Source organism: Phyllostomus hastatus, unplaced genomic scaffold (genome assembly GCF_019186645.2).
Source record: "Phyllostomus hastatus isolate PE091 unplaced genomic scaffold, TTU_PhHast_1.1 phas_contig_495, whole genome shotgun sequence".
In the NCBI taxonomy this organism is placed as follows: Eukaryota; Metazoa; Chordata; class Mammalia; order Chiroptera; family Phyllostomidae; genus Phyllostomus; species Phyllostomus hastatus.
Genome location: NW_025333895.1, coordinates 9,696,784 through 9,723,207, shown reverse-complemented (window position 1 = coordinate 9,723,207; position 26,424 = coordinate 9,696,784). Strand labels below are relative to the sequence as shown.

The following is a 26,424-nucleotide window of genomic DNA, read 5'->3' as shown; positions in this document are numbered from 1 at the left end:
TGTCTGGTTACGGGCTGGCGGCAGACAACCCTTCCTGGGTGGAAACCCAACGCGCCACCGCGGGGAGGGGCGGGGGCCGAGGGGGGAGGAGCAGGTGCCAGCTCCAGGTGGGGGGACGCCGCTCAGCCTCGCGCTTCGTCACCCGGCGGGAGGTCTTTGCTCCCCTCGAGCGCCGGCTCCAGGTGCGGGCGGCGCCCGGGGTTGGGGCAGCACCCGCTTCCTGGTAGGTCTCCCGGGCTGAGCGGCCCTGGCGGCCCGCAAGGCGGTCCCGGGCGCCCGGAAAACGTGCGACAGCTCTTGTTCCCTGCGGGCCCGGCGGGCAGCCCCGCGCCCCACCCCTCCTGGAGAGAGAAAAAGGCAGAATCGGGATCCGGGAGACGAGGCGCCTCGGGGCCACCCGGTCCCCCTCTCACTGCGCCACACGCCAACCCAGCTGGGAGGCCGCGCCGCGGGTGGGTGACGCCCTCCAGGCCGACCCGCGACAGTGGGGCTGGGCGGCGGAAGGGCTGCCCGCGCCCGCCTCCTCGCGCGCGGCCTCCGGGCGGCGGGGCGTGGGAACCGGCGCCCCTGCCTGTGCCCGCCGTGAAAGGCCCAGCTGCGTCCGCCTCTCCGGACTCCAGGTTTCTACTTCGGGAAGCCTCAATGCTCCCGACCGCCGCTCGTGCCTTCTGCCCCCGGCGGCCGCGGAGAGAAACCATTGCAGCCGGGGCGGGGGTCCCCTGTGTGTCCACCCCTGCGGGGCGGTCCGCTCCCACGCGGCTCGCTGGCGCCCCCGAGCGTCCGCTAGGGGCAGCAGAGGCGCTGCTGCAACCCCAGCGCGGGGGACGGGGGTCTCCAGGCAAGGCCTGTCCGCGAGGAAAGACCACCCACATCTGGGTCACTGCCTCGTTTATTTGCCAAGAAGGCGAACCGGCTGCCTCCGAAGTCCGCTGCTGTTGGGATCCCCCAGGAAACCCAGAGCTCAGTGTGGCGCGAGGGCGCCCCCCTCACAACTGCTGGGAGGCCAGGATCTCGGGGTTCTCGTAGCAGTGGGCCTCCCTGGTGGCGGCGGGAGACGCGAAGCAGCGGCTCAGCAGCCGGTCCCAGGGCTCCAGGGAGCGCAGCCCGAGGGGGAGCCACGCCCAGGACCGAAGGGGGCGGGGCAGCCAGGCTGACCGTCGCCGCTGCAGAACGTTGACCAAGACGACGAGGAGCACCAGCGCCACCAGGGGCCCCCCGACCGCAGCCAGCACGGTGTCCCCCGCCAGGGAGAGCCCGAAGGCAGCCAGGGGCAGCAGCAGGAAGCTGAGCAGTAGGTAGGCGACCGCCACCCAGCGGTAGCGGGCGGTCAGGTCTCCGAAGCGCTTGGCCAGCGGGAGGGGCAGCCGCAGGGCAGGCACTACGTACCACAGCAGGATGCCAGCCAAGTTGAAGAAGAAGTGGATGAGGGCGACCTGGAGGGCGGGAGGGCGGGCGGGGCCTGTGACACGGGGCCCCCTGGGCCCCCCAGGTTGCTGCTCAGCCACCCTGGCAGAAAGGGCGGGAAGCCCGGAGCCAGCCCTGGGTGCCGCTCACGGAAAGAGACAGGCCACCTGGGAGGGCAGGTTCCGGCCAGGTGCGGGCCTGCGGCTCCTGCACCACCACCCCCTTTGAGGGTGGCCGCATAGCCCACAAGCAAGCGCCTGGATCCAATGACCCCACCCCCATCCCCCAGGGCTGGGCATAGCTTGCCCATGCCTCATGCCCAGTGATGCGGCTCCTTCTCATCCCTCAGTGGGCTTGGCCACCCAGCCCTCGGCCCCGGGCTGGGGCAGGGCTCCTGTGGGGGGAGGTGCAGCGCCCCAGTGGAGAAAACACGCCCTGTCCAAGGGCTGCCGGACCCGAGGCGTGGGTGCCAGTGGGCACAGGAGCGAGGGGGTCCTGGCGGGGAGTGCAGCACGGCCCTGCTCACGGGGGTCTGAGCGGACAGCCGGGGGTCGGCAAGGGCCCAGGCTTCCCTCTTCCTGTGGGCAGTAGCCCAGCAGGGTTGGGCTTCCGGGAGCTGCACCTGTCGGGCCCCCAGGCGGAATCGGCGGCCGAGGGATGCTCAGCTGCAGCCAGGGACCCCGCGGAGCCAGCAGAACTGGACGGAACGGGGCACAGGGCGCTGAGTGGCCGCCTGGAGGCAGGGGTTGCCCAGCACGGCAGGGGCACAGCGTGTCGTCCAGGCAGGGGCCCAGTGGGCTTAGGTGACCAGTGGGGGGGGGAGTACCCTGGAGGGGGTGGAATAGAGGTGCTCCAGGCCCCCCAGGGGCAGGAGGCCTGCAAGGAACACAGGCAGGCGCACAGGGTGAGGAGTTGGAGGGACAGGGAGAGAGGTGCCGAGGGCACCCAGGACTGCAGCAGGGCTGGGGGTCCCAGGGATGCCCACAGGATCCCCGGGTCCACGGAGATGGGGCTGTTCGTCTGGGCAGGCGGCTGGGGGTGGGTCCCTGGAGAGCTTCAGCCTGTGGCCAGGCCGGGACAGGCTTCACATGGCCTGTCCACCAGCCTGGGCGTGGGGGGCTGGGGGCTGGGGACTGGGTGTGGGGAGAGCGGTACCTGGAGGGCACTGAGCAGCATGCTGGGGGGGCTGGCCAGGGCGGCCAGCAGGGCCGTGGCGGTCGTGCCGATGTTGGAGCCCAGCAAGAGGGGGTATGCCCGCTCCAGGCTGATCACCCCGACCCCTGGGGGAGCTGGAGGTCAGCTCTGGGCCCCGGGCCCGGGCCCCACGCCCCACGGCCGGGTGCCCGCCCACCCGGCTCACCCAGGAGCGGCACGATGGCCGCTGTGAAGACGCTGCTGCTCTGGAGCACGAAGGTCAGGCCGGCGCCCACCAGGATGGCCAGGTAGCCGCTGAGCCAGCCGACCGGGAAGGGGAAGTCTGGGGAGGAGGCCGGGTCACCCCCCGGCCCAGCCTCCCCACCCCAGCAGGGCCCCCAGCCTTGGTCCTGCGTCCAGACGCACCGGCGTTGAGGACTGCCCTCACGGCCCGGGCCACCCGGCCGTGCAGCACGGAGTTCAGCAGCCTGACGAGGAGGACCAGGCAGGTGCACAGAGCGAGCAGGGAGCCGGCCAGCAGGACGAAGCCCACGGCCAGGTCTGTGAGCGCGGTGCCTGCGAACAGGTGGTAGCCTGGTGGCGAGGCGGGAGGGGTGAGTGGCGGAGCGGCAGCCCTCCTGCGGGGCAGGCAGGGACAGGTGGGGGGCATGGGGCCTCACAGGGCAGCCGCTCCACGGGGGCCGAGCCGTTCCTCTCAGGGCAGGGGCCGGCGGCGGCTGATGCACAGTTGCTGCTGTTCCCTGGGGCCTGGGCGGACAGGCAGGGTGGGTTCAGGGCAGGCTCAGAGCCAGCAGGGCTGGACAATTCAGCAGGTTGGCGGGCGGCGGTCAGAGACACCTCACCGTGTCCGCCCTGGTACCGCACCATCGCTTAATGAGGCTGCTGTTGGTGGCGTTGCCCGCGGCGCTGCTGGCTATCACGTCTGCATCCAGCTGCGGACAGAGGGGTTGCGACCCTGTGCTGGGCTCTGAGGAACCTGGCCGGAGCTCAGGCCACTGCGGGGGCCCAGATGCTCCTCCTCTGGGCATGGGGGGCCTCCAAGGGCAGCCGCGGGCCTCACCTGCACAAGGAGGTGTGTGAGCGGCTGCGTCAGCACCTTGAGGATGTCGGGCGCGCGCCCGCGGGCCTGCATGCTGGCGGCCCCCAGGACCAGGGCGCTGAGTTTCTCCAGCGGCGCCGCGGCGCCCTCCAGCGGCAGCAGCACCAGCACCGTGAGCCAGTTGAAGATGCTGTGCACGGCCGAGCCACCGAAGGCCCTGCGGCCGCGCAGAGCAGAGCGATGGGCGGGGCCTGCGGCCTGGGCTCTCCGCGGAGGGCGGTCCCAGCCCTGCCGGGGGCGGGGCGGGGCGGGGCGGGGCGGGGCAGGGGGGGGCGCTCACCTCCGAAACTCATCTCGGTGCCCCGACTGCGCCATGGAGACCAGGGTGCTGGTGATGGACGTGCCTACGTTGACGCCCATGATGATGGGCACAGACGCCCTGACGGTCAGCACTGTGGGGCGGCGGGGCTCGTCAGCCTCCGGCACCGCCCTCCCCCCACCGTCCCGGGACAGGGGGAGCACTCACGCTTGGAGGCCACCATGCTGACCACGATGGCGGACGACGTGCTGGAGCTCTGCACGAGCACTGTGGCCAACACCCCGATGACCAGTCCGGCCACGGGGCTGGATAGCACCACGTCGTCCTTGAAGATGTCTCCAGCCACTTTGCCTGCGCCCGGGAGAGGTGCGGTGAGGCCACGAAGGGCCGGCTGCCTGCCTCAGCCACCCCACTGGCCACTCACCGCCCAGCAGCTGGAAGGCGGAGCTCAGGATGTCCAGCGAGCAGATGAAGAGGTAGAGGCCGCCCAGGAGGCCACAGGCCTTGAGGAAGCCGCGGAGCACACGCAGCAGTCTGCCGGGGGCACTGAGCTCTGAGGGCACAGGGCGGTGCTTTCCACGGCCTGCCCTGCCCCCCACCCCCTCCGATGGCCTCTTTGTCCACCCTCCTCCCAGGAGCCTAGCTGCCAGCAGGAGGGACGAGGGGCAGGCAGCCCAGCGGAGCGGAGCAGAGCAGAGGGTGGTCTTCGTGGAGGGCCCCCCATTGGGGCAGACACCCTCCTGCCTTCTCTGCCCAGGGACCCTCGCCTGCTCAGACTCTGGGGAGCCAGAGCCCCCTCTGGCCAGCTTCCTGGCACCTCCGGACCCACCTCTCCAGGACTGGCCAGTGTCCTTCAGCTGAGGGAGGGCCCAGGGGTCCATGTTTCCCTCTTCCAAGACAGGGGCAAGACTGGAGGTCCCTGCAGGGGTCGGGGTCAGGAAGAGCCAGGGACCTAACCGTTTGCTGGACACCCCCAGATGGGTTCAGAAGCGGGTGGGGGATGGGGACAGGAGCTTGGGGTGAGGGGCAGAGGCAGGAAGTGGAGGGGGGGCGCCAGTCCATCTGGCCTTGACTGGGGTTGGCCTGAGCCCCCACCCTGCTTGCCAGGAGCCGGGGGGGGGGGGGGGGGGGGCCAAGGGCTGGGCTCCTGGTACCTGCATCACCCAGACTCTGGTCCACCAGGCCAACGGTGTCCAGGGTGGGAGGGCTGACGTGGCCGCCGGCGAGGGAGTTGGGCATGGATTTCCGGCGGAGGCAGACCCAGGCCCGAGCCCAGATCTGGGGGCGGAAGGGCAGGTCAGACCCTTCTCCCGCCCTTGCCCTGCCTCACCCCCAGACCCCTAACCTGAGAGTGTAGAAGCCGTCCCCCCTCCCCACCCCGCCACCTTGGTGACCTCCCCCGTCCTCCACCCAGAGGCAGATGGCTTCCGTGCCCTCGGGTGCTGCCGGGCACGCCCCGTGCAGTTTCAGGGGGCAGCACAGCTCCCTCCCGGGTCCTGGCTGGAAGCAGGCCCGGCGGGTGGTCCAGGGCGTAGGGTGCTGAGGTGCCGGCCAGAGTGGCCGGGAGCCTGGAACCCAGGGCCTCTTCTATCCGGTGCCATCCAGGCCACCGCTCACACCTCGGCCTCCGACACCCAACGGTGCCGTCTCCGCGAGAGATAAGGGACCCCAGTGACGGAGGCAGGAGCCCGGGCGCCCCGCTGAACCTCAGGGCTCCTCTCCTTGGCCTGCCGTGTCGGGGGCCCCATCTAGCCCTCTGCCCCCACTTTCTCCCGGTCCCCACCTGCTCGCCTGCAGGCTGGCTCTTGCCTTGGGAGGGCAGTGGTGGCCCCGGGGCCCCCCCCGCCCCCCCGTGCTCGCAGCTCCTACCTGTGCGGGGAGTGAGGGGGCGCCTGTGGGGAGGACACACGGGGCAGGAGCAGCCGCAGGTCAAAGAGCCGCGGGCGCACACGTGACCGGCTCCGCACTGCGCCCCGTTAATGTTCACCCAGGCGCGAGGCCCCCCAGCCCCCGTCGGAGCCCGGGCACCTGCCTTGTCTGTGTCCTGCCGCCACCCTGGGGCAGGGGCTCCGGCCGTGCTGGGACGGGGGCACGGCAAGGCGCGCTGGACTCCCACAAGCAGGTGCCTGCGTGACACTCGGTGACACACTGTGACGCTGTGTCACGTGGCGCACTGCCCACCCAGCACAGGGCAGCGTGCTGGGGCTCTGGCTGATCAGCCTGGGGGTCCTGTGGGAGGTCTGCCTGGAGCTCTGCGGGCTCACCTGGGTCTGGTCGCCCCCGCCCCCAGCCGACGATGCTGGGAGAGAAGCCCCTCATATAGCTGGGCAGGGAGGTGCCTGCCCCTGGGGCCCCGGGGCAGGGCTGCAAAGAGCCCCCCACCCCCCACAGGCTCAGCCTGTGGAGACCAGCGACGGTAGGGGGTGTCAGGCTTCCACCCAGCCCCACCTGGACCAGGAGGCGTGGCCCACCCTGCTCTCTGCACAGCGGTGCCCTGCTGGCCCCACTGCTTGTGGGGCGCCCCTTCCTGGGGTCACTCCCCCCCTGCTCCTAGGGTGCTGGGAGGGAGAGCAGCTCCTCCCCCCTCAGGCCCGGTCTCCCTGGGGACCTGCTGGCTCCGCACAGCACAGCACAGCACAGCACAGCACGTGCCCGCGGCCCAGCAGTCCCGCGTGCCCGGGGGACTTTGCCCCGGGGAAGGAGGGGGTTTCCGAGTGTCCTCTCAGCAGATTCCCTGCCCCCTCCGCTCCTGCCACCCACCACCACCCAGGGCAGCCCAGCAGCCCCTCCCACGGGGTCCTGAGTGACAGCTGCTTCCCGGGGAGGGGGGGATGGTGGAGACGTGCAGCCTGCCCCCCCCCCCGGGGCGTCTGTGCCCACCGCCTCCAGCACCTGCTGTGGCCCCTCCGAAGGCCCGCGCGGTGGCCCCTGGGGGTCAGAAGGAAGCTGAGGTCGGGAAAGGGCCGGGGGTGGGCGTGGCCCTGCTGAGCTGGAGACCTCGGGCAGGTCTCCACCCTCCCTGGGCTGGGAGCTGACCCTCTCCTCGGACACTGGTCACAGCAGTGACCCACGCCTGCAGGGGACCCTCTCGGAACAGCAGAGGACACACAGTGGGGGGGTTAGCGAGCTTTGTTGAGAGGAAGAACTCCACAGGGCTGCCTGGAGGAGGTGGCCCTCCCTCCACGCCCAACTCAGATGTTGGGACGGTCACGCTGCAGCAGGGCCCGAACGGCCTTGGCCGGCCCCGGGGACCGGCCACCAGACCCTCTGAGGCGCTGCCTTCCGAGCAGAGCCCAGGCCTGGGGTGGGCTGACAGAAGGCTCCCACCACAGCGACCCCGCCCCGTGTCTGCGCACAGGCTAGCTCGGGGTCTGGGAATCCCAGCTGGACTTGACAGGCGGCCGCTGGTCCCTGTAGAGTCTCACAGCACTGTGGCCGCTGCCCCGACCTTGGGCCACGACTGGGGTGTCGGTGGCGGGCAGCCCTCGGGACTCTCAGTCCCCAGGCTGCTCCGGGCGGGTGAGCCTCCATCGGAGGTGCCGAGGCAGGTGCGAGGCGAGAGCCGCCGCAGCCGGAGCTCAGGCCTCGGGGCGGCCCGGGGGCTCCCAGCAGAGGGGGCTGCAGCCCCAGCAGCAGCAGCTGGCCCGGGGGAAGTGGGGCTGGGGCCCCAAGGTGGGGCAGAGGGTGGCCGGCTGCTGAGTGACGGTGGTGACCCCTTTGAGGGGTGCAGGGGGCCGGGGCTCCACTCGGGGCGGCTCCCGCTCGGCCCTGATGGCCAGGAAGGCGGCCAGGTCGAGGTCCAGCATGGCCACCCCCCCACGGGGCGTGGGTGTGCTCTGGCGGCACTGCGGGCAGGGGATCCAGCGCTGCTCGTGCGCCGGCGTGTCCAGGCGCCGCACGCACGCCTGGCAGAAGGTGTGGCCGCAGTACAGGCGGCGGGGCAGGTGCCCCGCGAGGTCGTAGGCCGAGTAGCAGACGATGCAGTCGCCGCGGCGGCCCCCGGCGGCTGTCCCCTCCTCGGAGGCCTGGAGACCCTCTGGCTGCAGCATCCTGCAGGGGGGTGCGGGGAGCTGCAGCGGGCCCCACCTGCCTCTGCTGCTGTCCTCCGCGGTCAGGGCCCTGGCACCTGGAGCCCGCCCGGGAGGCCAGGCGTGTGTGCCTGCCAGGGTTTGGGCGCAGCCTGGGTCCCCGTGAGCCAGCATCCTGCCAGCTGTCTGGCCCTCCTCCACAGCCCGCCTGCGCTGCCGCAGGCCCCCACCCGCCCCAGCCTGCCCGGGCCCAGGCCTCTTACCTGCATCCGCTCTGCTGGGTGGCTGTGCCCAGCCAGAGGGTGGCCGGGCGTGGGGGGACCCAGGGCGCCCTGCGGCTCCCTCCCTGGGGCTCACGTTACTGGCCGAGCCGGAGTCGGCAGGGAGGCAGGTGGTGGCTGCAGGCGGGCGGGCTCCCCTTTCAGCCACAAAGCACTTGCAACTAGATCCACCGGCGCCCCTCCGCTCTGCCCTGCCCCCACCCCCGGTGCCCGGACGGGGTGCCACTAACCCGTACCCAGGCCCGGCTGTGCTGCTGCTCCCCTTCCCGCTTCCCCCACCCAGCCTGCCCCCACCCCCACCCCCACCCCCAGCTCCAGCTCCAGCTCCAACCCCATACTCCCTCCTGTCTCCCCACTCTCATACTCCCCCTCCATGGTAGGAAAGCTTTCTGGTCCTGTCGTGGGCGTTGCCAGTTTGTCCTCTCAGATCAAGCATCGCCTCCTCCAGGAAGCCTGCCAGGACCCCCACCAGCTCAGAGCCCTGAGGGACCTGCTGTGCCCCAGCTCAGCCCCAGTGTGAGAGTCCTTGTTGCTTGGCCCCCGCACCTTCATCATGGAGTGGTGGCCGGCCCCAGAAGGCCCGCAGGGGCACTCAGGCACAGGCACAGAGGTCCCCACGCACTCTTGGGCCACCAGAAGCTCCCTGAGGTGCACGACACCGTGGGCAGCCCTGGACACTCCTGTCCGGAGCCACCTCCTTCCAAGGCCTGCCCAGTGATGGGGACACAGGCATAGCAGTGTGGGGTGTGTGGAGAAGGGTTGGGACAGGGTCAGGGCCCCCAGGGCCCTCTCCGGCTGGCTGGGAGGAAGTCAAAGGCCAGAGGGGCCCGTCCGTACGCCCATCGCCACCCTGGTCCACCAGACCCTTGGACTGGCCGGACAGCTTTCTGTAGCCCGCCTGGGTGGGGGGCACCTTCTGGTGGGAACTGGCCACACCCAAGGACCCGCACAGTCAGGCCAATGACATGTCTGTCCACGCCCAAAGACCGGTCCTGCCATGCGGCCAGTCACTGTGGGTCAGGGGAGGGCCAGCTCCAGGACCTGTCTGTCCTGCGGGGCCAGCTCCGACCTCCTCCTCCTCCTCCTTGGGCCACTGCTGCCCAGCCCCGGAAACGTCAGGGCGCCCGGCGCGGGCCTCCACTGACTCCTCGCGCCGGCATCCCGGCCCCGCCCCGGTGGTGAGGCAACCCCGCGCCCAGCAGCCGGGCTTCCCGCACGCACGTCCTCCCGGGCAGGCGAGCTGCGCGCGGTGGGGGCCTGGAGGGGGACAGGTGCTCTGCGGGCCACCGCCACCCTCTCTCTGCCCCCACCCCGAGCCTTTGCAGCCCACCTCCTCCAGGAGGCCCAGGCCCTGGGGGCTGGACGGGGCCAAACGGCACAGCCTGGTGCCCCATGGCCGATGCCCGGGGACTGGCTGTTCCGTGGGAAGCCAGAAGAACGTCCCCGCTGAGGAAGGGCGAGGATGACTCACGGTGGTGAGCAGGGCTCGGGCCGGCCGCCGGGCTCCCTCTCCCAGGAACCTGCCAGCCCCGGTCCCACCCACCACTGGTCTTCCGACCCGGTCCTCCTCCCGGAGGCCTCTCTGGGGGCTGCACCCCCAGGTTCCGTGCACAGCACCTGCTGTCGGACCCACAGACCGACATGTCTCCGGGCTTGAACCCAGGCCCGGCCAGGGCAGGGGACACGCTCCCGCCCTCCTGTCCGCCTCTGGGCGGATCTGAGACCTGGGGTGCAGGGCAGAGGATTGCGATATAGTGGCACCCTGCCCCCAAATGTCTCACGGAGTCTGGGGGCCAGAGGTGTCATCCAGCCCAGGTCTCCTCCCGAAAGGAATCAACTGAAGAAAGCTCGCTCTGCTTTATTTCCTAGGCGTGGCCCTGAGTGAGGGGCCAAGAGGGGCTCAAGGGTGTTCCTGGGCTGCCGCCACGGCCAGCACCCAGGGCCCCTTTTCCATGCGTCTGAGCTGAGCTGTTGGCCTCTGTGGCACACAGATGCCCCTGTCTAGGGTGAAGTGGCCAACGCCTGTGACAGTGGCCCGGTGGCTGCCCCACACGTCCCCACAGCTGTGGCTGCCTGCACGGAGTTCTGGGCCTGCGAGGTGGGGGCGTCCTGGGCAGGCCCACAGCCCTGCAGGGGCCGGGCTAGGAGACAACACAGCAGCAGCTGTGGCAGCGGCAGAACCGAGGGCAGTGGCAGCAGGAGCAGCAGGGGCAGCACCAGCAGTGGTGGGCGATGTCGTCACCGCGCTCGATGGGCGGCAGGCCCGTGTAGGTCAGTCCTGCAGGGCGCTGCCCACGGCAGCAGGGGTTGCCCGGCTGCGGCCAGGCCTGCTGGCCCTTGACGAAGGCGGTCCCCTTTGCACCCTTGGCGCCCTTGGCGCCCTTGGCACCCTTGGGCCCTTGGGCCTCCTCGATGGGCTGCAGGAGGCGGGTGGGCTCCGGGGCGCAGGGGCCCACGGGCAGAGGCTGCAGCTCCATGGAGCAGGGAGTCCCCTCCAGCTGCCGCTCCAGGTCAGGCCGCAGGTGGGCCCGGGGGATGCTGATGTGGGCGTAGGGGTTCTTGACGACCATCTCGTGGGGGTCCATGGCCTGCCTGGCGGGGTGGGCAGAGGGGAGTATTGGCTCCTCAGAGGGGGATGGCCACAGCCCAAGAGAGCGGCCGCCCAGGAAAAGCCAGGCTCATGTCCGTGGGCACCGACTGGGAGGGACAGTGAGGACCAGGCTCCCAGCCGCCCCCCCAGGGGTCTCTTCCTTCCCTGAGTGGGGGTGCCCTGGATGGAGCTGGGCGTGGGGGGAGGGGGTCTGGAGACGCAGCTGAGCCGGCCCCACAGGGGAGCCCCAGTGCAGGGAAGGCCCGGACCCACCTGAAGCAGCAGTGGTGGTCTGTGCTCTCCTCCTCCAGGCCAAGTCCCAGCGCCTGTGAGCAGAGCGACTGGCAGCAGCCTTTTCCCTCCCCGGGAGGGGTGGGGCCATGGGCGGGACTCAAAAACGGGGTTCCCAGGATCCCGAGAGGCTTAGCTCCTCCCGCACAGAGGCTACCCACCCTTTCTTCTGAGGTGGGCGGTGGCCATGGCCTGGCTCTGAGGGGCACTGCCAGCCTGGGTGACTCAGCCTGGATGCATCCCAGCCATGCCCTGGGTGCAGGAAGGGGGGTGGGGACGGGGAGCCTGGGGTCAGGCCCTCAGACCTCAACCCCCAGTGGTCCGGGGGCTCAAGCCACTGCCCCCACGCCTCAGCGCCCATGCTTCGTGGCGGAGGGTAGAGGTCCTCACTGGGACCACCGCCCCTGCCCGGCAGACTGGGACAGGGCCGTTTGAGAGCACAGACCACTCAGAGGGTTACCTTTTATTTTTTATTTATTTACAAAAAGATTTTTAAAATTTACTTTTAGAGAGAGGGGAAGGGAGGGAAACACCAATTGGTTGCCTCTGGCACGCCTCCAACTGAGGACCTGGCCCACAACCCAGGCATGTGCCCTGACTGGGAATCGAACCGGCGGCCTTTCGGTTTGTGAGTGGACACCCAACCCACTGAGCCACACCAGCCAGGGCAATTTTTGTTTGTAACTGATGAGAAGCTGGTTTACACACTTTTGCTGATTAAAACGTACTCGTCTTACAACTGGCAACGCGCGCTTCATACGCAGGTGACATTTCTCACTCATTTCTGAACCCGCCTCCCTCCGCTGCCTGGGCTCCCGCCGCCCTGAGTCTCCCTGCCCGTCCTTGGCCCTGGAGCCCGCTCCCACCGTCGTCTGTAAGGTGGCATTTAGCACCTGCCACACAAGGCGGCCGTGCGTGTGCGGGTGACAATGGACGCAAACATTTGTCAACACTGGCACTCGTGAGCTCTCCCTGGGGGCGACCCGGTGCGTAGGGTGCGGCCGGGACCGGCACCCCCAGTCCTTGGTGCCCCGGGGAACCCACAGGAAGGGCGAGATCAAATCAGACGTGGTTCAGAAGCCAGGGTCATCCTGGTGGCATGCGTGGGTCCGGTCGGACCGGTCTGGACACGAGTTCTACCGATGCGCCAACCAATGGGGGGCGGGCGGGGAAGTGGGCCTCGAACGCCGGAGGCCGGGGACGGGGGCCTTCTGCGCAGGCGCCGTAAACCCCGCCCACCGCTTCTGCAGACTCCGCCCCTCGCGGGGAGGCGGATCTAACGCATGCGCGGAACAAACCGAGGCGGCCTGTGGGAACTTTATTCCCCATAAGCCTCCGCGCTCGAGGGTTTCCTTAAAGACCCGGCTCGGGGTCTGCTGGCCTCGGACCGCCCAGAACCGGGCTTGGGCCGCCCCAGCTCTGAACCACGGAGCTCGCGAGGAGTGGACTTTGGCGGGCTGGACGCGGGGGCGTTCACGGGGCGGGACCTCGTCGCGGGGGGCGGGGCATCGGGGCGGGGGCGGAGCCTGGTGCCCCCGTGCGCGCGCCCAGCGGGTGAGTGGCGGGGCTGTGTGGAGCCCGTGGCAGAGGCTGGGCTCCCAAGTGTCCCCTGGCCGAGGCGGCCTCAGCTGCCCCCCTCGAGAGGCACCTGCTCACTTGCGCACCTCTCACACCTGCTCCTGCTGAATGACATGAAGCAGGCCCACACACTAGCCCCAGGTCACACAGGGCACAAAGTCGGCCCCAAGGGCCGGGGCCGCTCCTCCAGCCTGTCTTGCCCCCGGGCTCCCTCACCAGGAATGCCGACCCCTCTGGGCTCTGTGGCCCCGCAGGACGCGGGGGCCACAGGCAGCCTTGCCCACACAGGGTGGAGGGGGCCGTGGCCTGAACGGGCCGGGACAGCCCAGGGTTAGAAGCGGGCCCAGTGTAGGTTCCAAGACTGCAGGCATGCTGCGTGGTGGCCACGGCAGGTCAGGAGACGGTGGCACTCGGGGGCCCTGCAGCCCTGGTCCCCTGCCTTGTAGTTGCCACCAGGTCCTCTGCCCTCTGTCTCTGCGGGCGCCCCGCAGGCAGAGGGTGTATCCCAGGGGAACAGGGAAGCCTGGCTCAAGGAAGCCTTCCTCCTTGAGGAAGCAGAAAGGAATGGGGCTGGGTGGAGTCCGGTTAGCACTCAGCTGTGCGGCCGCTGGGTACGTGCTGGGGTGCAGAAAAGGGCCACTCCAGCCTGAGTAGGTGCGCGTCCTCCGTGGGCTGTCCTGCAGGGGCCTGTCCCGCTGTCTGACCTTCCAAACACCCCTCACTCCACCCATCTGTCTGGCCGCCCGGAAGTCTTCTCCCAACTCCTGTCTGTCTCTCCGTCCACTCCTCTGATACATGCCTGCCCTTAGGGCCGCGTCGCCCTTCTGGAGCCTGCCAGCTCCGGGCAGAGCCCGGGTGCCCCTGTGAGCTGGGAAACTCCGGAGCATCCCCACGGGGTGCTGAGGGGAAGGACGAGTAGAGACCCTGACTCTAGGGGGTGGGGGATGGGGGATGGGGAGGCACTGGCTGTCTCGAGGAGGAGCCCTGGGAACCAGCTTTCCAGGGACCACATCTTGGCTCCCCTTCCCTCCTTCCCGCACTGCGAGGCTTCGGGCTGCGAAAAGATTTCCTTTCCAGAATTGGGGGTGGGGGACTTGACTAGGAACCAGGGTCGGCCGGGCGGGGACAGGGGGTGGGGGTGGGGCGGAGGAGGGGCGACGCGGGAGTCATCACCCGCACGCGGTCCGCGGGCGATGGGCGACTCTCGGAGCGGGCGCCGGGCCCTCTGCGGATTGAGGGGCGGCCGAGAGACTGGCCCCGCCCCGCGGACCCCGCGCGGGTCCCCAGACGGGGGGTGGCGCTGCAGGCGCGGGCGGGCGCCGCGCGCACTGCGGTCCCCGCGCCTCCGCCGCAGAGCGCGCCACGCTTCGTACGCACCTGCCGCCGCCGCGCCGCACCGAGCCCGCGCCCCGCGCCCCGCGCCCCCCGGAGTCGCCGCGGCCGCGCCATCGCCCCGGGTCGCCACCGGAGCCACCGGAGACGCAGGGCCGAAGCGCGGACGCCGCATCCGGGCCTGCCTTTGAGACAACCTCTGCGGCGGCGGCGCGCTGCTCGGGGACGCCAGGCTGGGGCAGGTGAGCGCGGGCGGGGCGGGACGGCCTCGGGGTCCGGACGTGCTGCTCCTCCCCACCCCAATAGGGGTCGGGCCTTGGGGGCGGGGACTGGGAGGGGGCTGGCTTCCGAGGCCAGCGAGGGTCAGGGTCAGAGGTTGGGCGCGGGGTCTTTTGTGCCGGACAAGGGCGAGGGTGATGGTGGGCCGGGGCGCTGCCCTCACGCCGTCTCTCACCTGCAGCTCGGGCCTGGTCCAGGCCTCTTCCCTGCTCCCGCCACCGACGAGCCGTCGGCCCTGGTCCACCCGCAGCCAGGGCTCCGGCTAGCTGCCTTCCTTGGGCACGCTGCCCTGGAGTCATGGGGCCCACCTAGCCCCTGCCTGCCCGGATGTCCCAGCCCGGGGACTGCTGACCTCGGCTGCAGGGGGAGCCCCGCCAAAGCCCCCTCACCAGCCTCAGCAGCCAGAGACCCTGGGTGAACCCCTGGGCCAGACCTCCAGCCCAGGGCAGCCTCCCACGCCCCCCTGCCCCTGCCTCCCTCCACCTCCCCCGCCCCTTCCTCCTCCTCCCAGGACTGAACCACAGAAGCCACTGTGGCCACTAGGAGGGGCCCTGCCCCCTCAGCTCTCACTGGTCAACCCCAAGAGTCCTCAGGGTGGCCGGGGTCCCCACCAGGCCTGGCGGGACCAGGATGCTGCCCCTGCTCCTCCCCCCCGGCCCCACCCAACGCCCCCTCCCACCTTAACACCCAGTCTGACAGGAGACAGCCGGATGCCGGCTGACCCTGGGCCCGACGCGGGCAGTGGCTGGCCGGGCCTCCTCATGTCCTGCCTGAAGGGCCCCCATGTCATCCTCAAGATGGAGGCCATGAAGATTGTCCACCCTGAGAAGTTCCCCGAGCTGCAGGCGGCCACCCCCTGCTTCCCACCTGCCCCCCGGCCCACCCCGGCTCTGGCACCCAAGCGCGCCTGGCCCTCAGACACGGAGATCATCGTCAACCAGGCATGCGGAGGGGACATGCCCGCCTTGGAAGGGGCACCCCGCACCCCGCCCTTGCCGCGGCGGCCCCGGAAGGGCAGCTCGGCCGAGCTGGGCTTCCCCCGGGTGGCGCCGGTGGACGAGGTCATCGTGAATCAGTACGTGATGCGGCCTGGTCCCGCCGCCTCGGGCGCCCCCGCGGTGGCGTCCCCGGCTGCGGGGGAGCCCCTGGAGTGCCCGACCTGCGGGCACACGTACAACGTCACCCAGCGGCGGCCGCGCGTGCTGTCCTGCCTGCACTCCGTGTGCGAGCAGTGCCTGCAGATCCTCTACGAGTCCTGTCCCAAGTACAAGTTCATCTCCTGCCCCGCCTGCCGCCGCGAGACTGTGCTCTTCACCGACTACGGCCTGGCGGCGCTGGCCGTCAACACATCCATCCTGAGCCGCCTGCCGCCCGAGGCGCTGACCGCCCCGTCTGGCGGGCAGTGGGGGGGTGAGCCCGAGGGCAGCTGCTACCAGACCTTCCGGCAGTACTGCGGGGCCGCCTGCACCTGCCACGTGCGGAACCCGCTGTCGGCCTGCTCCATCATGTAGCGCCCGCCTGCCCGCTGCCGCCGCCACCGCGCGCCTCCGCCCGCTGGTCCTTGCGCTGCTGCTTCAGGGGTCCGGCCCTGCCATGTCCCCCTCTGAGCCCTCACCCGTCACAGCTTCTGGTCCCCACCTGTGTGGCATTCTTGCTGCAGCCAACTTTGCCATTAAAACGCCGCCAAAGTTTGCAGCTTGTCTCTGGACTGAAGCCCACTGCAGTGGCCTACACCCTGAGTTGGGGCGGGCAACAGCGCAGCCTAGGAGGGCCCGCCCACGCTGGGCCTGGCACGGCGTGGCGTTGGTTTCTCTGCTTGCCAGCCAGGCCGGGCCCCGCTGTATGTGCGTACCCCGCCCCACAGCTGTGCAGAGGCAGCTGCCTGTGTGCGCCAGCCTGGGTGCACGGGCGGGTGTGCAGAGTGGGCCCAGCTGGGCCCGGAGAAATTATGTGTGCACAAGCTTCTGCACGTGGGGGTGGCCGTGTGGGGGGCAGCCCGGTCTGCGTGCCTCCTGGTGAACAGCTGACCCCCTGAGGCTGTATGGGAACGACCTTTCGGGCCAACGCAAAGAGTTGGGGTCAGGAAGTGGCTGGCCACAGTTGTGACAGGGTGCAAGGACCGGGAGCCACCTCTGTGGCAGTCGGGTGACCCGGACTCGGAGAAGGAGGCTTGGCAGGGCTGTGGAGCGGGGCTGCAGGGATGGAGACGAAGGGTGACGGTGAGGACGGCTGTGGGGCAGCCGTGTTTGCAGCGGCTGCTGCCGTTCACTGCGAGCCGCTTCCTGGGCCGGCCTGGTGCATGGCGCGTCACGACGAGCCCATGAGGCGGTGCCGTGCCTGTGTTCTGCCCTTCCCGTGAAGGCCCCGGCCTCCAAGGCGGGAGGCTGCAGGCCGTCCGTGGCTGCAGCTCAACACTCCAGCTCAAGGCCTGGCTGGGACCTTGTTCCTTGGAGCCCAGGGGCGTATGCCAGGCCCCCAGACACTCGTGATGCCCCCTTGGGCCGTGCCCCGGCTGGGAATGAGGCCCTCTGTGGGCTGAGTTTGCACAGCAAGAGCCTCTACCCCGCGCCGCCCTGACCTTCAGGGCAGACACACTGGCCCTTATGGGAGACACGGGCAGGAGCGGGTGGGGGAGGCCTGCAGCCCAGCCCCAGGCCCCGCCCTCTCGGAGGACTCAGGCCCGCAAGTCTGTGTCTCCTGTGCCTCTCACAGGCCCCCCCCCCACCGCAGGAGGGGTGGGGGGACAGCCCGTGTCAGTGTGGGGCCTGGGTCGAGTGCACGGGGCCTGGCTGGTCTCTGTCAGTGCTGTCCTCAGCACTGCCGGGAGAGCAGGGCGGCTGGGGGGCCCTGGCTGGGTCAGGAGCTGAACACAGGCTCCCGGGTGGCCCTGGGCCCAGCCTTGGGTCTTGACTGAAGGATTAGCGCCTGGTTGACCTTGGAATTTTCCGCCTGGCTATCAGGCCTCGGGGTGAGAAGCTTCTCAGGGGCAGGCCCCACGGCGCCAACACTTCCAGACATGGCCAGCCTGAGTCTCCGGGCTGGTGGTGCTGGGAGCCCATGCGGCAGCCCTGCTCAGTGGCCGGAGCGGCCCAGCAACGCGAAGAGCAGCCCCAGCAGCACGAGTGGCGTGAAGATGAGCAGCAGGCCCAGCAGCTCGAGGGCCAGCAGGCCCAGCAGTGCCAGGCGGCGGGCGCAGGGCCCCCGCTCCCGCAGGGCCCAGAGCCAGGCACCCAGGCGGGGCGGGCAGGGCAGGAACGGCAGGCAGCCCCGGCCGCCCACGGGCCCCGCCAGGAAGCGCAGTCGGTAGCGGTGCTCCAGGGAGGCCCAGGGCCCGGGGCCCCGGGTAGGGGGTGCAGGGGGCACGGGGCTCGGGGGCCGTGGGGGCCCATCGGCCTGCAGCAGCTCCTCCTGCAGCCGGCAGACCTCCCACTCCAGCATGGGCGTCTTCTGGCGGCACAGTGGGCAGCGGGCCGCGCCCAGGTCAGCGCCGGGGGCCGTGCCCAGCAGCTGGTGCAGGCAGCTGGCGCACAGGCCATGGCCACAGTTCAGCAGGGCCAGGCGGTGCTCCCCAGGCCCGTAGGGCTCCGTGCAGATGGGGCACTCCTCCTCCCCGTCCTCCTCCCGCCCCGTGGGCCCGGCCTGGGGGCCGGCCGCAGCCGTGGCCCCCAGCAGGGGCTCGAAGTCCAGAGTCCCGGCATCCCAGGGGGTCCCACGGGCCTGGCTGTCTAACCTCTGCTCTGCCAGCACCTGGGCCGGTGGGCCCAGGGAGGCTGAAGGTGGGCCAGGGGGCCCGCAGCTGAGATCTGTGGGGCCACGAGGAGGGGCTCTGGGGCAGGAGTCAGGGTGTGTGGGGCGGGACCCCAGGGTGGCAGTGGGATGAGGGGCCGTGAAGGTCACTGTGGCCTCTGGGGCCAGGGCAGGGTCTGGCACTGACCTTGTGGCAGCCACCGCCCTACCGGGCTCCACGCCCCCGTCGAAGGTAAACCTCCCTGAGGCCTCGGGCTGTGCTGGCTCCCCGCTCCGGGCCCTCCCCTGCCGTCCCCACCGGGTCCACCCAAGCCTGGCTGCAGCCACGGCCCACCCGGGTCGGGGACTGACCTAGGCGAACGGGTTCCGGGCCACTGCAGCGTGGGGAGGCCGGCCGGCCCAACTGCTCCGACAGGAACCTGGGCAGCAGGGAAGGCCCGTCCCAGGGCGGACCAAGGCCGGCCCCTCCCCCCTGCCCCTTCCTGGCTCTCAGGCCACACCCCCTTCCTCTGTGGCCTTGGGTCCTGCTCCCAGGCCGAGGGATGGGCCACACCAGCCTGGCCAGGTGACCCCCCCATTCTTCCTTCCTGCAGTCCTCTCTAGACCACCCCCCACCCACAGAGCTTGTACAAGGGGGGCACACCATGGGCCCCCACCACGTGAGAACCAGACACCCAAGTGTTGCAGATGAGGTGGCTGAGCAGTGGTGCCCACGTCCCCACCACCCCGCCACCCCTAGGGGCTGCAGGCCCACCGCCCCTGAGGCCCAGGGACCGCGGGAGGAGGAAAGGTCGGGAGCAGCCGCCCTGCACCCGCCGTTTATTGCCGAGACTCCCTGGAGCCGGGTGAGGGTGGCGTGTGCTGGCCGGGGCCTCGCTGCCTGCACCTGGGCCCCGAGGGGCGCTGGGGGCGCTTGGTGGCCGGAGCGGCACATGCATGGCAGAGGATGAGTGGGAGCCCACCGCCGCCCAGGGCAGAGGAGGGGGCACTCGGCTCTGCCACGGGCCCTGCACCCCAAATCCCTCCGCTGTCTGGAAGCTGGTGGTCAGGAAAGCTCCCTGAGGCCCGTCGGGCTGCCGGTGCCTTCCTGGGTCAGCACCTCAAGCAGGACCCGAGGTGGGGCCAGTGGGGAAAGGCCAGCTGGGGCCAGCTGGGGCCAGAGGCCGGGCGGCGGTGGGGCTGGGGCAGAGTGGAGGCCCCCAGACAGCGTGCAGCTGTGCAGGGGAGAGGGCCTCCCCCCGCTGGGCGGAGTCCGACAGGGCAGTGGGCCGTGGCCGTCGGGGGCCGGCAGCTCCTCAGGCCCACGTCTCGGTCTGGAAGCGCAGCGTGCGCTGCAGCTGGGCCAGGTAGGTGGCCGCGTCGGGGCCCGAGAGCCCGCCCTCCTCCTGGAAGATGGACGTCAGGGCTGCGGACACGTCTGCTGGCATGTACTTGGCGTGGCTGGAGGAACAGGCCGGACAGGGCTCAGCGCAGCCTGGGTGCCCCGCGGGCTGGGGCCCCCTCGCCGCCCCCGCACCCCGGCTCACCCTGCCAGGTAGAAGCAGGCACCCTGGCGGTCCAGCAGCTCCCACACCAGCGGCCCGCGCTCACGCAGCCTGTGCTGCACGTACACCTTCTGCTCCTGCAGGGTGGGCTGCGTGAGTCTGGACCCCGGCCCGGCCCCGGCCCCGGCCCCGCCCCCGGGCCCCGGCCCCGCCCCACCCTCCGCACACGCCCACCTGCTCCCGCGAGAATGCCGCGACCAGGGTCAGGCAGCCTCTCTTCTCCAGCTCGGTCCACTCGGCCTCCCAGTAGAAGTCCTGGTCCCGCCGGCGGCAGCCGAAGAACAGGAGGTTCCCTGGGGAGGGCAGGGGCCTCGAGTCTGGACTCCTCCTCGGCCCACCCTGCCCCCACCCTCCCATGCACCCTGCACACTCACCCCTCTGACCCTGGGCCACTCGCTCCTGGACGGCTGCTCGGAAAGGGGCCACCCCAGTGCCAGGCCCCACCATTATCACGGGTGTGTCTGGAGTCTGCGGGAAGGCCAGGCCCCCTGGCCGCGCCCACAGGGGCACTCGGACCGGGCCTGTTGCAGGAGGGAGGTGGCGTGAGGAGGCCTGAAGGACCAGGGCCCGAGCCCAGGCCGCCCCCCAGAGAGCAGGGATCACCTTGCCCAGGGTCCAGAGACGCCAGCCAGGAGGAGCAGAGGCCCCGCCGGGGCTCCTTGAGGCGAGTCTGGTACTGCACCACAGCCACGAGGATCTGCAGCCTCGCCGGGCGGGCCTGGGGGGGACGGGACAGTGGGTGCCTGCCCACGGAGCTGCCAGCCCGCCCCCCAGCCCACGCGGACCCTCACCAGCAGGGAGGAGGCGATGGAGAAGGCTCGCGGCCGGATCGGGGGGATGAGGTCCAGCAGGTAGTCCGGGGGGACGGCTGCGGCCGTGTGCGGAAAGTCCGACAGCACCTGCAGGGACACAGCCTCAGGAGGGCCGCACCCGCGGGGCCCCCGGAGCCCCCGGGCTGGGCACCCCGCCGCCCGCCGGGCCCCACCTCCAGGGCGGTCCTGCGGGGCCGCGTGCAGTACTCATGCAGGGCCTCCTGGCCCGCAGCTGAGCTGAGCTCCAGCAGCTTCTCCCGCTCCAGCGCGTGGGGGGACAGGCAGGCCAGGAGCTCGAAGAAGGAGCGCCGCGGCACGCTGGCGATGTCCAGGTACTTGGACACGAGGTGCCGCACGGAGCAGGGCTGGGGCAGCCTCTCGGGGCAGGGGGAGCCTGCAGCGGGGAGCAGGAGACGGTGGGGGTCTGGGGACTCGGGGACTCGAGGGAGGGCGGGGAACGAGGGCGGTGGCCGGGACCGGGGCTCACCTGGCTCCCGAGGCTGCAGCACGAAGCGCTGGTCGGGGTCCAGGCCCAGCACCTGGCAGAACTGCTGGACGTGTCGGGCCGTGTTCTCGGGCTGGATCAGCACCACGTCGCCGGCCACAAAGCTGGGCGGGAAAGCCACGGCCGGCGTGGGAGGACGCTGGGGCTCGAGGGTGCCGCGGAGGACCGAGCCGGGGTGTGTGTGTGTGTGGGGGGAGCGCTGGGCCTGGGCTGCGCCCTGCCGAGCGCCTGTACTGGCTTGGGGGGTGGGGTGGGGAGGGGGGCCCCCCCGCTGCCTCAGCCGTGCCCTCCGCGGTCCCCGGGTCGGACTCGGCCGCCCGAGGGGCGTCTCCAGCCCTTCTCACCTGATTCCCGAGCCCGCAATGTCGAACTCGATGAGACGAACGTCCTGGAAGTGCGAGGGGCCCGTGACCCGCTGGTTGGCGACCACAGGAGCCAGGAAGGGCTGCAGCTCGGAAGGGGGACTCGGAGGGTCCGTCCCGGCCACCTGCCGCTCCTCGGAGCACGGCCCGGGGGCCTCCTGAAGGAACCGCAGGGTGAACTTGGACGGCAAACTGCAGAGGGGCAGGTGCTCGTCAGACCGGCAGCAGGCCTGGGGAGGGCCCCGCGGGCCCCGTGGCCAGGCTCATCTGCTGCACCCGTGGGTGCCGAAGCCCCAGGGCCCACACTCACGGGACTTCCGGGGGGATCACGCCGAGGCCGAGGGGCATGGGGTGCAGCTCCAGCACCTTCTCCCACAGGCTGTGCAGCCAGGGGTCGATGGCGGCGTCGGGCCTGCGGGGAGGGCACAGGTGCTCGCCGGAGGAACCCCGCTCCTGGCCGGCCCGCGGGAGGCACCCCGTGCACACTCACCCCAGCTCATGCTGGTCGTCGCCCAGGCACACGGGCAGGAGGGCGGTGCCCCCGAGCTGCAGCAGCCGGCGGTGCAGCTTCTTGGCCACGAAGTTGAACCTGTGTGGAGAGGGAGGCTGCTGCGGCTGCCCAGCTGGGGGCCCCACGGGGCGGGGGGCCGGCTTGTGGACAGCGAGGGCGCTGGTGTCCTGTGACCCGACGCTGCGGGCTCACCTGGGAAATCACCCAAAGTAACACCCCTCTGCCCAGAACAAGACGTGGTGTGGAGACGCCGAGAGTATCCGAGGTGGTGACAGCACTGTCACCAGGGACGGGGTGCCTTGGGTGGCTCCCCAGCCCAGAGTCTGCTGGGGGTCCTGGAGGCCGGGTCACCTGTCCCCCAACACCTTGCACTCAACCCGAGGACAGGGCCCCTGGCCAGCAGCCTGGCCTGCCCCTACTCACTTGGTGTAAGAGGAGTCCCCGAGGCCCAGGACGGCAAAGTCCATCTGGCAGAGGGAAGTCGGCGGCAGGTTCTTCCGGAATATGAACCTCCAGAAGCTCTACGGCCAGAAGGAACTGGGTTTGCAGCCCTGCTCCGGGCCCCGAGGGCCCAGGTGGGTGCTGGGGGGGGGTGCTGCGTCCCTGGCCTTCCCAGGCTCTGCACTAGCCCCCCCCCCCAGGGGCCGCCTCTCATTTTATCACAAGGGCAAGAAACGTGGAAGAGGGGGAGAACCGTGAGAAAGTCGCCCCCAGCCCGCACCTGAGAGCGTGGGGCTCCGTCCCCACCCCGGGCAGAGGGCTCTGGGCGTCTCCCTGGGGTGCGGGCTGGGGAGGCCGGAGGACTGCTGGGTCCTCGTGGGATGGGCACTGCCCTCTCCCCCGACCTCTCCCCAGGCTGACGGAAGCGCTTGCTCTGACTTGGGTCCCCGGAAAGGCTCCTCTCTCTTCTCACCGAGAGCCCCAGGTCCCTGGAGCTCCTCCACCCTCGGCCTCAGTGCGGGCTGGGGCTCGGCTGCAGCTCTGGGCTGCGAGACCTCGCCTTCTCTCCCCTGGAGCTCCGCCGCCCGCCCCCGGGCCCCGGGCCCCGAGCCACATTGGCTGGCTGTGCGCTGGCCCAGGGCCCCCGGGGCCACTGGAGGTGCTTCTAAAGCACCTGGGCCCCTCCCCCTCATCCCATGCCTCACCCAACTGAGGCCACCGGGGCGGGTGGGCCCTGGCCCTGTCAGCCCCGCTCCGCCCCCTGGCCTTCCCAAGGACTTTGCTGCACAGGCCATCGGCCAGTGCTGGGGACCACGCCTGCCCGGTGTCCTGAGACCTTGGTTTCCGGAAGCCGGCGAAGGACTCCCCCCAGGGCGCCTCCCGAGAAGGACCCGGGGAGATGGAATGCTCGTGACCCAGCGCACCCTCGTGCTCTCCACGCGGACTGCTGGCCGGGGCGCTGGGGGGAAGCCGCATCCCTGAGACCCCCAGGCTCTGCCGTGAGCTGGCCCAGAGGGGCAGTCACGGCCGAGGGGCCGGAGTTCCTCGGCCCCCGTGTCCCCCACAGCTGAGGCCTGTGAGGACGAGCCGGGTGGGCGGCCTCCGCACTTCCGGTGGCCCCTGCCTGGGCACGTGGGAGGCTGCGTGTGCTTTCCGGGGTGACTTCCTCCCTGCTCTCCCGCCTCTGCAGCCGCCGGAGCGACCTTGGACTCTGAATGTATTCTTTCTCGTTTCTAGCTTATTTTTTGTTACACTTCTCGGGAGACTTTCTGAACTGTCCACCTCCTCAAGTTTTCCTGGTGTCATTTCAAAGAGCGTCTGTGGGTCACCAGCACCGGCCCCGGGGGCCAAGGCCGGTCCCTCTGCAGGCAGCGCCCTACTACCGCCCTGGCTGCTCCTCCGGGCCAACTGCCCCCAGGCCTTTCCCACAGCGTCCGCTGGCTCCCCGTGGTCCGTCTGTGCTCCAGAGGCCAACAGGAAGGCACGAGTTTGGGCCCATCTCCCCGTGGGCTTTGTGGCTGGGAGACAGGGCAGGGGCCTGGCTGCCCAGCCACCCACTGCCATCACTGGGTCCCCAAGTGCTCCCCTGGCCGCTGCCTGGGGGTGCACACCTGGCCAGAAGGTTCTCGGGGCTGCGACACGGAAGCTAGTGTCTTCCCACTGGGCACACAGCTGCTCGTGGGGCCTGGTGTGACGAGCCCCCGCCTGTGTGTCCTCAGGCCTCAGTCCCTGCTGCGTGGGGCAGGCCCCCTCGTGACCACCCCGGAGGGTGCCCGGCCCTGCATTCTGCCCTCCTGCGCCCACCCTCATCCCAGGGTGCACGCCACCAGCGTCTGACACTGAGCCTGCACCTCCGCCCTGACAGCCCAGGCCGGCCCAGCCCAGTGGTGGGTGGTCTCCAGCCCCTGCCTGCGCCCTGCACTTCTCACACCCACCTGCCACCTCTGGCCTTTGGTCGCCTCCGACCTGCCTTCTCCTCTGAGGAGACCCGGCGCTGAGGTCCTGCCCCCGGGTCTCCCACATCGCTCCACTGCGACCCTGTTCCTCAGTCCTCGCCGCCAGCACTGAAGCTGGCCCGAGTTGCTCCTTTCTTATGGGGGTCTTCTTTGTACCACCCCAGCCCCGTCCACAGCAGAAGCCTTTCTGAGCTCTTCCCTGCAGACTCCCTTCCGCCCTCGCTCATCAACCACCCGTGACCCCGTTATCCAGTTTCTCTCTCCAAGAGCCTCGGGGGCTGCTCTCCCCCGGGTCGCCGGTCCCTGCACTGATAGGGTCGCCGGTCCCTGCACTGATAAGCTCCGTTGGCGCCCCTCCGGCCTTATCTCACTGCCCCGCAGCTCTGAGTAGGGAGACCTTCCCCTCGGGACGGCCACCACCCCGCCCTTGAGCACTCACGTGGTGTGCTCGCTCTCTCGCTGCTGGGGCCACCCTCCTGGCCCCTCACAGCCTGTCAGCGGGGGAGGGTGGCACTCTTTTGTCAGGCTTCGTATTTGAGCCTCTCCAGCACCTACCCTCCGGCCCACCCCCGGCCCCCGCAGTCCTGGATCCTCGCTGCGGCTCCAGACCCACCTTGCATCTCCACCTGGGCGACTCCCTCGCTAGCATATCTCCGCGCCAGCAGCCACCCTCCCTCCTGGTACCGGAGCCTGAACCTCTGTTTCAGTAGTCCCACCTCCCTCCTCATCTCGGAGACGGGCTGGATTCCGCATCCTGCCCAGCCGCCCTTGGTGTCTGTGGAACGTGCCCACGTTCGGCGTCTTGCCGGCACCGTGCACTCGGTGCTGTCCTGCCCTCCTGCAGACCGGTGGTGGTTCTCCTAGGACCTGAATGTGGCCGTCTCCCTGTGGCTCCCGGGCCTTGCTTCCCTCCTCGTGTCCCTCCTCCCCAGCACGCCACTTGGCTCGGCCCTCCTGAGCTGCTTTGGCTCTTCCCAGAGGCTGGGCTGTCGTTGTCCCTGGCACAGGCCGCTCCCTCTTGGCTGGGGCTGAGCTATCCCCCGTGTCTTCAGGGCTGAGCCCACACTCCCGTCTGCTGGAAAGCTGTCCCTGAGCCCCCAGGTTAACACTCCCACAACGCCTGGCACTTCCCCCTGCTGTGCGGGTTTCCCGCCCTGTGACTGCCTGTTGCGCCTGCTGCTTCTCCTTGCTGTTGGCTCCCTGAGGGCGGAGCTGTGGCTCCTGGCTTCATCGCACTGGACCCCTGGCACTAGATCATGCTTGAAATGTAACGTGTGCCCAAGAGATGGTCAAAGAATTGAACAATGCCCCCTGAAGGTCAAACAATTCTGAAACACACAGAAAACCCAGCTTCATACATAACCCTGGAAAAATACAAAAACTTAAAACGGTGACCTGTGAAGAGTTTATTAAGGACAATAACCAGAGGCCACGGCCCCGCCCCAAAACGTCCTCTCAAACCCTCGGCTACCGGGCACCATTGAAAAGGGCAAGTATTCGTCGTGCTTCTCAGAGCCACCAGGCGATGAAAACGGGGTGAGGGGCCAGGGCTGGGGTCTGAGCTCCCAAGCACAGGGAGCCACTTCATGTGGGCCTTACCTTCATGTTGTCAGGGGGGTCTCCTTGGCCTGTGGTCGCACAAACAAATATCACCAGGGGCTCATTAATCAGGTTTGCCTCAACAAAAAAACACAGGTGTAAGAGCGCAGGCTGTAGGGACCAGGCACCCGTCCCGCAGCCGGGCCCCTCTCCTTCGCTCAGAGTGTCAGGGCAAAGGGACCGAGGGGGCACCGCGAGCCCCGGCCTTCCCCCTGTCTCTGTCTCCCCCTGTCCCCTCCTCCAGATGATGCTAAGGTGACTGCTGTTTCCAAGCGTCTCCGTCCCCTCCGTCCTCCGTAACGGACGGGTCCACTCTCAGACAAAACGCGGCGCCCTGCGGTCGCTCTGGGGGCCGGCGCCCCCGGCACGCTCGGTGTCCCTACCCACGCCCAGGGAGCCCTCACCACTGGGTAGGAGTCCAGCGCCTGCACCCGGCACTCAAGATGCCGGCGCCGGGCTTCGCGGCCCAGCCTCTCCGACACATCCTGGGCCGTGCCCGTCTGGCTGCCGAAGAGGACCAGCAGGCGTGGGCTCGGCATTGGGGCGTCTCTGCGCCCCGGAGACCCCTGCACCCAGGAACTGGAGCAGGCGGTCGGGACCGGCTCCGACTTCCGTCTTCCGGTGTCTACAGGAAGTGACGTCATTGGCCAGC

At 70.1% G+C, this 26,424-nt stretch overlaps 6 protein-coding genes across 11 annotated transcripts; 1 reads left to right on the top strand and 5 right to left on the bottom strand.

Moving 5' to 3' along the window:
- Positions 1–88: 88 nt before the first annotated feature.
- Positions 89–6,298, bottom strand: SLC34A3 (solute carrier family 34 member 3). Of its 3 annotated transcripts, XM_045846009.1 has the most exons (13): positions 5,787–6,101; positions 5,072–5,195; positions 4,747–4,836; positions 4,342–4,470; positions 4,125–4,268; positions 3,939–4,050; positions 3,620–3,815; positions 3,402–3,491; positions 3,219–3,306; positions 2,965–3,132; positions 2,765–2,881; positions 2,560–2,684; positions 872–1,433 (listed from the first exon to the last, which is right to left on the bottom strand). In XM_045846009.1, exons 2-13 carry the CDS (start codon positions 5,154–5,156, stop codon positions 987–989), a joined length of 1,791 nt encoding a protein of 596 aa, XP_045701965.1. In that variant the 5' UTR covers positions 5,157–5,195; positions 5,787–6,101; the 3' UTR covers positions 872–986. The 3 variants fall into 3 exon arrangements, with proteins under 3 accessions (XP_045701963.1, XP_045701964.1, XP_045701965.1); XM_045846007.1 differs by lacking the exon at positions 2,560–2,684 and having other exon boundaries at positions 89–1,433; positions 5,787–6,298; XM_045846008.1 differs by lacking the exons at positions 2,560–2,684; positions 5,787–6,101 and adding an exon at positions 5,701–5,767 and having other exon boundaries at positions 89–1,433.
- Positions 6,299–6,970: 672 nt separating this feature from the next.
- RNF224 (ring finger protein 224) lies at positions 6,971–9,776 on the bottom strand. Of its 2 annotated transcripts, none has more exons than XM_045846414.1 (2): positions 8,773–9,776; positions 6,971–7,967 (listed from the first exon to the last, which is right to left on the bottom strand). In XM_045846414.1, exon 2 carries the CDS (start codon positions 7,964–7,966, stop codon positions 7,496–7,498), a length of 471 nt encoding a protein of 156 aa, XP_045702370.1. In that variant the 5' UTR covers position 7,967; positions 8,773–9,776; the 3' UTR covers positions 6,971–7,495. The 2 variants fall into 2 exon arrangements, with proteins under 2 accessions (XP_045702370.1, XP_045702371.1); XM_045846415.1 differs by lacking the exon at positions 8,773–9,776 and adding an exon at positions 8,209–8,264.
- A 293-nt stretch (positions 9,777–10,069) lies between these two features.
- On the bottom strand, positions 10,070–11,200 carry CYSRT1 (cysteine rich tail 1). 2 transcript variants are annotated; one of them, XM_045846359.1, is made up of 2 exons: positions 11,090–11,200; positions 10,070–10,818 (listed from the first exon to the last, which is right to left on the bottom strand). In XM_045846359.1, exon 2 carries the CDS (start codon positions 10,809–10,811, stop codon positions 10,368–10,370), a length of 444 nt encoding a protein of 147 aa, XP_045702315.1. In that variant the 5' UTR covers positions 10,812–10,818; positions 11,090–11,200; the 3' UTR covers positions 10,070–10,367. The 2 variants fall into 2 exon arrangements, with proteins under 2 accessions (XP_045702315.1, XP_045702316.1); XM_045846360.1 differs by having other exon boundaries at positions 10,070–10,814; positions 11,090–11,190.
- A 2,622-nt stretch (positions 11,201–13,822) lies between these two features.
- Positions 13,823–16,004, top strand: RNF208 (ring finger protein 208). Its single transcript, XM_045846112.1, has 2 exons — positions 13,823–14,259; positions 14,478–16,004. The coding sequence occupies exon 2, from the start codon at positions 15,007–15,009 to the stop codon at positions 15,805–15,807; it is 801 nt and encodes a 266-aa protein (XP_045702068.1). The 5' UTR covers positions 13,823–14,259; positions 14,478–15,006; the 3' UTR covers positions 15,808–16,004.
- Positions 16,005–16,961: 957 nt separating this feature from the next.
- Positions 16,962–18,977, bottom strand: LOC123823338 (ring finger protein-like). The gene is made up of 2 exons (XM_045845924.1): positions 18,930–18,977; positions 16,962–18,394 (listed from the first exon to the last, which is right to left on the bottom strand). Exons 1-2 carry the CDS (start codon positions 18,975–18,977, stop codon positions 17,369–17,371), a joined length of 1,074 nt encoding a protein of 357 aa, XP_045701880.1. The 3' UTR covers positions 16,962–17,368.
- Positions 18,808–26,416, bottom strand: NDOR1 (NADPH dependent diflavin oxidoreductase 1). Of its 2 annotated transcripts, none has more exons than XM_045846110.1 (14): positions 26,177–26,416; positions 25,773–25,850; positions 22,201–22,298; positions 21,757–21,855; positions 21,577–21,678; positions 21,249–21,458; positions 20,887–21,008; positions 20,573–20,793; positions 20,379–20,486; positions 20,191–20,305; positions 19,962–20,108; positions 19,762–19,880; positions 19,570–19,664; positions 18,808–19,483 (listed from the first exon to the last, which is right to left on the bottom strand). In XM_045846110.1, the coding sequence occupies exons 1-14, from the start codon at positions 26,414–26,416 to the stop codon at positions 19,339–19,341; spliced, it is 1,899 nt and encodes a 632-aa protein (XP_045702066.1). In that variant the 3' UTR covers positions 18,808–19,338. The 2 variants fall into 2 exon arrangements, with proteins under 2 accessions (XP_045702066.1, XP_045702067.1); XM_045846111.1 differs by having other exon boundaries at positions 25,773–25,801; positions 26,177–26,378.
- Positions 26,417–26,424: the final 8 nt, after the last annotated feature.